Source organism: Gossypium arboreum, chromosome 12 (genome assembly GCF_025698485.1).
Source record: "Gossypium arboreum isolate Shixiya-1 chromosome 12, ASM2569848v2, whole genome shotgun sequence".
Classification (NCBI taxonomy): Eukaryota; Viridiplantae; Streptophyta; class Magnoliopsida; order Malvales; family Malvaceae; genus Gossypium; species Gossypium arboreum.
The window spans coordinates 112,593,449-112,604,726 of record NC_069081.1 but is presented as its reverse complement, the minus strand read 5'-3'; the positions used below and the strand labels follow the sequence as shown (position 1 = coordinate 112,604,726).

At 36.2% G+C, this 11,278-nt stretch overlaps 2 protein-coding genes across 3 annotated transcripts; both read right to left on the bottom strand.

The window, feature by feature from the left end:
* Window positions 1-37: 37 nt before the first annotated feature.
* Window positions 38-3,359, bottom strand: LOC108479521 (pentatricopeptide repeat-containing protein At4g19220, mitochondrial). Its single transcript, XM_017782181.2, has one exon. The coding sequence runs from the start codon at window positions 3,111-3,113 to the stop codon at window positions 237-239; it is 2,877 nt and encodes a 958-aa protein (XP_017637670.1). The 5' UTR covers window positions 3,114-3,359; the 3' UTR covers window positions 38-236.
* A 13-nt stretch (window positions 3,360-3,372) lies between these two features.
* Window positions 3,373-10,140, bottom strand: LOC108479522 (arabinosyltransferase XEG113-like). 2 transcript variants are annotated; one of them, XM_017782182.2, is made up of 13 exons: window positions 9,654-10,140; window positions 9,115-9,369; window positions 8,826-9,031; window positions 8,231-8,336; window positions 7,753-8,009; window positions 7,423-7,558; window positions 6,537-6,631; window positions 6,391-6,444; window positions 5,905-6,018; window positions 5,010-5,123; window positions 4,806-4,925; window positions 4,152-4,238; window positions 3,373-4,054 (listed from the first exon to the last, which is right to left on the bottom strand). In XM_017782182.2, the coding sequence occupies exons 1-13, from the start codon at window positions 9,841-9,843 to the stop codon at window positions 3,887-3,889; spliced, it is 1,902 nt and encodes a 633-aa protein (XP_017637671.1). In that variant the 5' UTR covers window positions 9,844-10,140; the 3' UTR covers window positions 3,373-3,886. The 2 variants fall into 2 exon arrangements, with proteins under 2 accessions (XP_017637671.1, XP_017637672.1); XM_017782183.2 differs by having other exon boundaries at window positions 5,010-5,108.
* Between the last annotated feature and the right edge of the window lie 1,138 nt (window positions 10,141-11,278).

Here is an 11,278-nt window from a genome sequence, read left to right as displayed (position 1 = left end):
TTTCAAAACTCTGTTTCTCTCTCTAGGTCAGGTTAGCTTTAATTAGCGGAAGATTGCCTTTATTTTTTTATTTGCTCAATTTTAAATATCACAAGACTTAATTACTTTGTTTATAAGAACTAAATTGCTGGACTAAATTACTCTATTTATTTTGAAAAGAACTAAATTACTTCTTTTCCCAATATTACAAAAACCTTCTAGTACTTTTTTTTTAAAAAAAAGTGTGATTTCTTTTGTCATTTCCATGCTGAAGCCGAAGAAGAAGCAGCATCAATATTAATACTGTAAGCAGGCAGCTTCTTCAAATTTTTGTGCTGAATTATTTGCCTGAATTCCATGGCATCTTTCCATCCTCCTACACTAACATACAGGTTGGCCAGGGAAATATAGTAGCCGACAACATTTTCAGGCTCCAATCCAAAAAGATGCTCTGCAACTTCTCTTCCCATCTCCATATTTCCATGATAATTACAAGCACTTAACAAGGCTCCCCAAACGCCAACTCCAGCCTCTCCTGGTATCTGCTTTAAAAACTCATAGGCTTCTTCGAGTTCTCCAGCTCTTCCAAGCATATCGACTACACACACCTGGTGCTCTGTTACTGCTTCTACTCCATATTCCTCCAACATTACCCTGTAATACCAAAGCCCTTCATTCACAAGCCCCGAATGGCTGCAAGCTGATAAAAGGCTTACGAAACTGCTTTTTGATGGTCTAACGCCAGAATCACACATTTTGTGGAACAGTTGAATTGCCATTTGGCCATCACCATGGTATCCATAAGCCGAAATCATAGAATTCCAAACTGCGATAGACTTATCCTTTGACCTTGTAAATATTTGCCAGCCTAGGTCCAGCTGTCCACAGTTGCTATACATATCCACAAGGGCTGCAGATATGAATGAATTCTCAAAGATTCCAATCCGCAATACGTGACCATGGATTTGTTTTCCCTGTCTTAGAAGTCCAAGCTGATGGCAAGCTGAGAGAAGGGCTACTATGGTGATTTCGTTGGGTTCAAATTCAAGAAAGTGAAATAATTCTAGTGCTCGTCTTCCTTCCTTATTCTGGGAAAAAGCAGAGATCATACAGTTCCATGAGCATAAGTTGCGACTTGAACAGAAATCAAACACTGATCTCGCGCTCTTAGTGTGACCACATCTTCCATACATAGTGATTAGCGCATTCTGCACTCGAGTTTCTGATCCCACAAAAGTTTTAATGGCAAGGCCATGCAGGGATTTACCTTCATAAATCAACAAGAGATTTCCACAAGCTGATATAACATTCACAAGAGTGATAGAATCGCACATAACATCCATTACCTGCCTCATCCAATTAAATGTTGCTAAAGCTTCTCGAAAGTGGCCATTATTTGTACAACCAGCAATTATAGTGTTCCAACAGGCAATATCCACTTCGGCAGAAATTGTGTCAAACAACATAAAAGCAGCTGATAAGTCCCCAAAATTAATGTACATATGCATGAGGGAATTAACCATAAGAATATTGCTTGAAAGCCCTGCCTTTATCTCCCAGCAGTGAATTGATTTACCAAACTGAAGGGAATCAAGGGAAATGCAAGACGAAATAACAGCCAGGACAGTTGAAAAACTCAACTGTAAACACTGATGGGTCAGTGTCTTAAATAAACTTTGAGCTTCTTTTGAATACCCATTCCGGCTGTAGCCAGAGATCATCACATTCCATGAGACTAAGTCTCTTTTGGGGATAGCATTAAATAAAAGCTCAGCCTTGATTATACAATTACATTTTGAGTACATGTCCAAAAGGCTATTAATCACCCATAAATCTGATATCATCTGTCTGCGAATTGTGAATCCATGGACAGTCTTCCCTTCTCTTAATAGCATCCACTCTGCACAAAATGAAATTGTTGTAAATAAAGTCGCTACATCAGGCTGAGCATATCCAGTTAGTTGCATTTTGTAAAGCATATCAAACGTTTCCAAAATCATTCCATTTGAGGCAAAGCCTCCAATCATTGCATTCCATGAAATGACATCCTTAAGCACCATTTCTTTAAACACTGACTTTGAAGCTTCAATATCTCCAGACTCTGAATATAATGAAATCAGAGAGTTGGAACACGAGATGTCAAAGTTGTATCCCTGTTTTATTCCCCAAGCATGAATGGTTTGTCCGGAACTTAACTCCCCCAAAGCAGCAGATGCTGAGATAGCACATGACAAACTCATACTATCCACTCTGATTCCCAATGAAATCATCTCTCTGAAACACCAGAAGGACTTTCCAGGATGACCATTATAAAGAAAACCATTTACCATTGAATTCCAAGAAATAACATCTCGACAATCCATCCATGTAAACATAGACTGAGAAGAGGTTAAGTCACCGCATTTAGCATACATGTCTAGTAGAGCATTGCATAAACTACAATCCCCAAGCATACCCACTTTAATGCTCAAACAGTGAAAACTCTTCCCATGTTTCAAGTACTTCATATGAGATAAAGCTGACACAATAAGCAACAAAGTTGTGGAATCAAAAGCAACACCCACCTCAGTCATTTCAACGAAAAACTGCATGGCAACATTGTAAGACTTATTTTCAACTGCAGCATTGATCATAGCATTCCAAAGGATCACATCTCTGTCACAAAATTCATCAAACAATGCCAAAGCTGAGATGAAATATTTGGCTCTTGAATACGCAGTGAGGAGAGAAGTGCAAGCTGGCAGGTGAGCAAGAGCACCAATCTTGATAGCTAAGCAATGGGCGATTGTAGCTGTTACTAGGCTGGGCCTTGCCGTTGAGGACTTAAGGAGTTCAATGACATCGTAGAATTGGGTATATAGTCGATAGGAATCTCTTTGGGACATTTTGGCAAACGGTTGAACGACGGTAGAAAAATGAAACGACTTGGCCTCAAATGGAGGATGAACATTTGAGAAGAGGCCATGTGATCCGATAAACAAGACAGGATGTTTGAGCTTGCGGCCAACAGGAATTCTGCTTGAAATTTTTTTATTCGGAGGCAACAGTGGTGAAGAGAAGTACCCGGTTAGCCTTATCAAGTATCTTGGGAAGTTGGCTTTTGAGGGCTTGATTGTTTGAACTCGGTTACCCATTCAACATATTCATATATCGTACGCATTGTTTGAACTTGGTGTAAATATTCATCTATTATAATCTGAATTGATTGAAACCAGTGTAACCTTTTCCTTTTCTATTTACGTACAAAACAAATACAGCGGCATTGGAGCCGTAGTCCCAGCAATGACCCTCAATTCCAAGTCTTTGCTAAAGTGTGATGTTTACCAAGACGATAAGAACCTGTAATAATAATAGGTGATTTTAACCTATAATAATCCACTAAGGGAGACGAGATTTGGGATTTGAAAAGCCAAAACCTACCTTGGCACAGACTCTCTTTAAGAGTACTCATTTATTCATAATAATGCATTTCAAGACGAGGTAATAAGCTAAGAAGCCATGAAACAGAGGTCCTTCGGCAGTGGTCGCACTAACTCACTCCCAATCAGTACATTCATTCCCTTTTTATTTGAAATGGCCCAAAGATTAAATTAGCAAAAAAAAAAAAAAAAAACTATCAATGGTACATATATAGAGGGGTGAAAAACACATCAGCCCTCAAATGTTCCAAATTTCAGACCCCAGACATTTGTTCTCCGAGTCCGAATACTGATGCTAATACTAATGCAACCTCATCCCATTTTAATCTATGAAGACAGTATTCTTGGTTTTTGACGATGTGTTAGGAACCATAGCAGCTTTGAAACGCTGTGACTGTCACTGTCACCGCCACTGTCTCTGTCTCTTTTTCTACCTCCCAAGGCCAGAACTTGGGCAACCTTTTTGATAAGAGGGTGAAGAGAGGGCTTCAGAAAGGTGGATGATCGTCCTCTGGGGTTTTAGGTGGAACAGGTTTCCAACCCGGTTTCTCGTCCCAATACATGTCATAATATATGTGTCCAGGAATGTGGTTCTCAACACAACACCATATACCTACATACTGCTTTACACGTTTCCTGAATTTCTCCTCTCTTGTCTGAGTTTCAATGATAAACCATATTAGTCTATTAATGCAACATAACTAGGGTAAAATAATGGAAGCAGAAAAGTTGCAGCTTGGTGAAAAGACTTGCCTTGTCAGTGAAACCAAGAAAAGCATCTTGCATCGAAGAGAACTGAATGACTTTGACATCCTTGAATGAAGAGAACACCTTCTTCAACTGCAATTTAGAAGAATTCAACAAGGCCGACACCAAGCCAACAAGGCTAACATCTGATTTTATTAAGACATTGCTAATGGTATTATAAAGAGTGCAAATACCAATTACAAATGAATCATAATTACTTGGTTACATTAATTATCATACAATCTAGCAAATTTCCAGCAATTTTTAATTTTTTTAATTTGCCAAAGGACACATGGCAGTATTTTACTCATGCTTGCGGAGATTTTTAAATCCACTGGCAATGGACCAAATAATTTTCCAAAGTTTAATCAACAAAGCTCTAACTTATGGTACTCGGCCTCATGTGTCAGATACGGGTGTTTGTCTGACACTGGTATGTCCATTTTTTTTCAATTTTTTCCATGTATTGGAGAGTCCTTGAGAGGTCATATCTCCATGCCCATGTTGGACACAGGTATTTCGAGAAGAATGAAATGCCAGAGCAACATAAGCTCTTACCATAGAACAATTCACTACATAGGATCTAATTCATCAAGAATATATGAAGTGATTGCTCCATTATGAACAAATTTATATCAGTAAACAAATAATTTACCATACCGTTTCTTCACTGCTGCGTTTAGGAAATCTTAAAAGACCTGGTTGACTTGTGTTGCTTGACGCATGGCAATCTTCAGTTCCTTCTTGACAAAGCTGAACATCAAGCCACGACTCTCTTACCTGAAACAACATCTCAAACTAAAGCTTCCTGAAGGAGATAACTGAAAACAGATAATTTAGTCTATATCACAAATATTAATTTACTCGTTGGGGTAAGAATGGGTTGTTGAGAAAAGAGTACTCTCTGATGTTGATTGCAGGACCAAATTCCTCCGCTGGAAGGTCTCTCAACATTACATTCACCTGCACTAGAGCATACTGTATTCTTAAGAGTTACAAGCTCTCATGCTCAAAGCAAAAGCATCTTCTCACAATAGAACTCTAAAAAAATGGAGCTCAATCAAAAGACTGGAGGACAAAACGAACCACAGCTTTTAGTTTTAGGCCTAATTGGACTGTAAGTCAATTAAACATATCCACACTTTGACCAGTTTTTTCTTAAAAGAAAAAGAAGACTTCAATTTTTGATACTCGTTGAGAAAATAAGTCTGAACCAGCCAGAAGTTAACTGCATGACAGTAGACTAAAAGTCTAAATAAGTTGACAACAGAGTTGATAAGAAGTAGTTAATGTGCATTTTGATCATAATCATCCCCGTCTCACACCTCCCAAATCACTCAAAAACAGAATCACAGGATGAGTTCTCAGAAACGTTCTGAACATAGATTCAACTGCTGATTTACGCTGCAACAATTCACTAGCATACAAGAATTACACAACCTCTAACCACAACATTCATCTGACAATCCTTTATCATCCTATGATCTCTTTAAAAAGGGATGAAAAAAGGTAGCTTGCCCAGAAAATAAGAGACATGACATTAAACTATCTAATCATAAATTTAGAAGTCCATGAGAATGTCTACTGCCCCACTTTCCGCAAGATCCTTGTATTTTATGCTGTAATTTAAATTGATATTGGTTAATTTCATGGATGCACAGATAAATGGGAGGGGAAAAAGGACTGACAACTTGCAAAGGAACGTTATCAGGAGAAACAAAAAAGGGCCTAATGATTCCCACTATCAACTTAAACGTACCTCAAAAACATGGTCCAAAGGGCAGAGAAAAGGTTGTCTAGTCATTGACCCCAGCAGTGCCCCAGGATGTGGAAACCACAGCCTATCCAATCTGCACCATAATGGAGGCATAACCTGAAATTTACAATGAGAAGCAAATTGATGATTAGATAACCTTCATATAAATGCAACACCAAAGTTTACATTTGGAATGTATTAGAAAACTTTCACCAAACAATGTCATAGCACAACATATCTCATTGGCTCTTTGCTAAGATGAATTTCTAAATTATAGATTGTTTTCCCTTGATTACTTTTGTTACTGCTAGGCACAAGTAATTCATGGCAAAACTCATACTGTAATGACATAAGCAAGAATCTTATCGAAACCACTTCAAAATTTGGTTCAATTTCTTTCACATAAAAAATAGACTCTTGACACTAAAACTAATCAGAAAAGTAATCACTAAGTCATAAGACAGTACCAAGTAATCATAGAGTTCTCACCAGTGTACGGTTCAACACGGAGGCAATAGCAAGTGCTGACCTTATTTGTCTCATCTGAACAAAATTGTCAAAAAAAGAAATTATACGAATAACCAGAGATGATTTAATTGGCAGAAGCTAGTAGTTCTAAATTAAATCATCCATACTTGGTAATTAATAAGAGAGAAGTGCGATTCAAGATTATGCTCCCCATCCAGTAACAAGCTCTTAGAAATAGAAGGTCTAAATGACAAGAATCCTCCTGCATGGTTCCTTCAATAAGTTAACTGACAGCATAAATCGTGCTATGAATGTCTTCAAAGCAAGCGGTGTCAAGATCCAAATTCAATTGATTTGATTTTCATTGCTTGAAAAGTTGAACTCACAGTGGACTGTATAACCCCATTTGTTTGAAATGGGATCAAAGATAAAAAGTTAAAAATATGTGTTCATTCAATACAAAACTCAAAATTCTCCTGATAAAGTTGGTGATAGTAGATTTCACTCTACATCCCATCCTAACCAACACATGCAGAAAATATGATGGGAAATATATTAACATGAGAAAACAGAATATATTTAGTTACAGGAATAGCTAGTAGAATTATATACTTCATGAATTCTGGAGAACCAACATATGCAGATTCTCTGTTCCATGAAGATTTAACCATGATACATCCAAGGAGAAAGAAAACAGAAGTATTAAAGAACACAATAATGTAGCCACACTTTATGTCATGTGGGCCATTTCCTACTTTCTAAAATGCCCATGTTGCAAATGTTTGATGCCTATCCATAAGAGATGTGACCCCTTCACCTTACATGAACTTTAGCATATCCATATCAGATTGATAAATATAACAGAAGCTTGGTGGGATCAAAAAACTGTCTTAAAACTCCAATTATCCGAAGATATTGAGCAATAGAGAGATAATAGGGGTCCTACCATCAAATCTACAGAATAGCTGGCACAGAAATACCTGATTTTTTATATTTGTTAGAAAACATATAGTACTAATATAGCTACTAACATCACAGATGGTACAAAATTACCAGGTGCATCATAGTATTCTGGAGGATCAAAGAAAACCATGGCTTCCCGCAGTCGATGACGCTTCCCTTCAGTACCAGCATACTGGAACGTAGTGTGCAATGCGTATGGTTGCAGCCTAAATTGCTGATGCAGAGCCTGCCAAAAGCATTAGAGCTTATAACAAACATGGTATATAACATATGCAGCTATCTATTGACAAGTACAATCAAGATAACTAAAGTTCAACGGGAAAAACATGTAAAATAAGAAACTAAATTTAACAAAACCAATAAAATGAAAACAGGATGAGAATGTATCTAAGTTGCCAAGAACTAGCATATGGATTCTACCTGAACAAAATAAGTGTGTCCACTACAAAATATACTTTCTGGCAGAATTCCCAGCTTGAGATTTCCATCATAAGAGTAAAAAATTCCACTCTCATCATCAAAGGCTGGCCCTGTCTGCCTACGTACAAGTTCATTAAATCCATTCTGATCCCATATCCTATCATCAGCTAAAAGCATATCTATCCATTCTTTTGCCAGTTTTTTCGCGGGTGGTGTTGGGCGCCAGTGGAAAATTCCTATATTGTAGGCGGCACCAACTGTTTAAGGAAAAGAAAGATTCAGTTTTAACAGGAGTTACTAGAATGGCGATATATAGGTTAAAAGCAGAAGGCGGTGTGACTAGAGCTCTGATAGAATGTATATACAGTATCATAAAAAAGAAGAAGAAAGGTATCTAATAACAATACTACTATGGGGGCACAAGTTGAAAACAAGATAAGCTGATGAAAAAGAAATTCTTCCTGAAACAAGTCTTTACCTTGTTTCCAGTCAGCCAATCTGTCGTCAACAACTGTTGGCACAACTTGGTCACTAGAAGTTAAGATGTCTGCATCAGGGTACCGAGCAAGATATGGCAGTGGATTCTGTTAAAGAAGCATTAAATATGAAGTATGATTGTGATGTATATCTTCTGGGTGACTTTAAAGGATTATGAGGTATAATACAATGAGAAAATTGCATTTAGTTTCAATTTCATAATATAAGGCAGCAAAGTAAGAAACACTAAGCCAATAAAAATGCACAGAAAGTGAGAAGTATAAAATTTTAGGAAACGCAACACCTAGGAACAGTTAATATTATCACTGAAATTTTATTTCGTATAGAATCAAAGAAATCTATATTCTTCGACAGTATGATAATAGTCCAATAAAATCTAACGTATCTACTTTAGGGTGAAAAACGGAACAATCAAATTAATGGTAAGTATCATATAAACAATAAAAGAAGACTTGAGCCAGAAAGGAACAACCAAGTAACAAACATAGAATAGTAATAATGCTAAGTATCATATAAAAAGCAGAGGAAGGCTTGAACTAGAGAGGAAGAATTAAGTGACAGGCATAGAATAGTACCTTCAACCACACCATGTCTGTATCACACATCAATAGCTCAAAACCAAAAGGAAGTATTGCATTTATAAGTAAGACTTTCTGTCTCCCCATTTTATGAAATATGGGAGAACCCCAGCCAACATCATCTGTGCTTATATGGCTGCCCATATCAAAGACTGGGATACCTTTCCAATATAGAGCCTTCAGTAGTTTGGTGTCCATAGCACCTAAATTACAACAATTCTAACTTATTGTCCACTTTCAAGCACAATTTCTTCTAGTGTAACTGCTAGAAGATTTAACAACTTACCAACCAGAAGATTAGAAACACCAAGATCGGTCAAGTGTTTAACCCAGGTCAGGATGAAATCCATAAAAGCAAAGTTACCAAAGGTGACTATGATGACATTATCTTTTGCCCTTTGTGCAACCAGTTCTTTAGTTAGTCTAAAGGACTTTAAACGAGGCATTTTGGAAGTACGAGATGGGGCCTCCCAAATAGGTCTCAACTTGTTGCTCCTATGCTGTGATGGTTGAGAAATGTTGCTGGAAAGAGAAACCCCATCTGCCAAGTTAAGAGAATCATGAAAAGCTAAAATGAGAGAAGTTGATGCAGCATAAATAATATGTAACAAAAATGTCCCCTAAAATACAACCACCAAATAGGCATTTGAGCAAAACTTGAAAAAAATTATTACCCAAAAATAGGGGCAAAAAAGTTGCATTTTAACAAGGACCCAGAAAGGAATAGGATGTTACTCAGCTCTAAAAACATATGCTCAACATTTGCATTGAAATACAAAAAGAAACCCTGGAAGCTTAAATAAAAGAAAGGAAAAAGTAGCCTACTTTGGGAGAGAGGAGGGGCCAAAAGCCAAGAAGAAGAGATAGAGCGAGTGGGGGAAGCGGTTGGAGAGTAAATAGCGGAGAATACGTAAAAGGAAGACACCACTGTCCCCAGTATAACGGTGGCGTATATGGTTAGAAAGAGGGGTTTCGAGGCAGCAGTTTCTTGAACAGCGTTTCTCCATCCCCGCATTTTAGATGGGTTTGATCCTAATTGCTGAACTAATATAAAAAAATCATCGTGTTATTTATCTCTTTGGCGTTGAATGCTTCAGGATGGGGAAGAGATTTGTCTATAACAACTGTGCAATCTCTGGATGTGTTTTTTAAGAAAAAATTAGATCAAATTTCAATATTTCCATTTAATCGCTGTAAGTTGTATGTAGGAGAAGAGCTCTCCTGCCCTGCCCCGCAAACCCGGCCCGGCCGCCGGGCCAAGTTCCCCACTTTTTCTTTTCATTTTTTTTGGTAAATAGTTCCCGACTTTTTTAATCCTAGAATCAGTCACTTTTACCCGTCAGCTTTTAAGAATAACTGATCCATCTTGTTTTTTCCACACCCATTTAACGTCTGTCAAAAGGTTAATCGATTTTTTTTATATTTAAACACGCTTGAAATTTTTTATTTTTTCTTTTATTTAATTAAAATAAAATAATATATTAAATCAATTAATTTATCAAAATTTAATAACCAATAATTAATAAACTTAATCATTTTAACCAAAATTTTTACTTTTACTTAATTGAAATTCACAAAATCGAATATGTCCATTAAGTGTTAAAATTAACTTATGCTAACTTACAAATCACTATTTTAAAACAAAATAAAAGCATTTATCTTTTCTATTTAAACATTAGGCTAATTATTTCATATATTCTTTGTAGAGTTTTTAAGCAAGCTGGTTGAGACTGTGTTAAGGGTTATATTCATTTATTTATTTTATTTTTATTACACATTATAAGACAATTGTCACACATTAAAATAAGTTGTGTATGACATATTTTTCTTAAACATTATTACTATTGTTATTATTATGGTTTTCGAAATCGGACCAAAAACCGTTTAAGGTATCAATCTAGAACGAGAGATTAGGTTAACTGCCTTGCCAACTTAAATGAATCGATTGAACTTTTTTTTTTATCTTTATTAATATTTTTTTTTCTTCTAACAACCTTTGAAGTTCTACTTTGGTGATAAAACTATAGGTTTCAATGGGTTATTCCACTAACAAAGATGGACGCAATAAGGGATTCAGAAACATGAGAACTACGATAATTGTTGTGATTGTAAAAAGAAAATTGTAGAGAGAATTTTAAAAAGTAAAATTTTTTTAAAAGATCCAAAAGTCCCCAAAAAGAAACTTTGTATCTTCTATATACAGTCTTTCCAAAGTAGTTATGAAACAAGTGACATATTTTATAGAATGTGAGAAAGTTATGGAATAATTCATAAGAACATATTATGAATTATTGGGTAATTAAAGTAAACGAAATTGTGTTCATGTTATTTATAATGAATAATGGGAGTGAAATTATGAAAATAATGTATATAACGATAATTTATTGAAAATTACTCTTAAGTAACTCATTTTAACAAGAAGAGGGCTACTTGCAAACTTAATTGCGAGT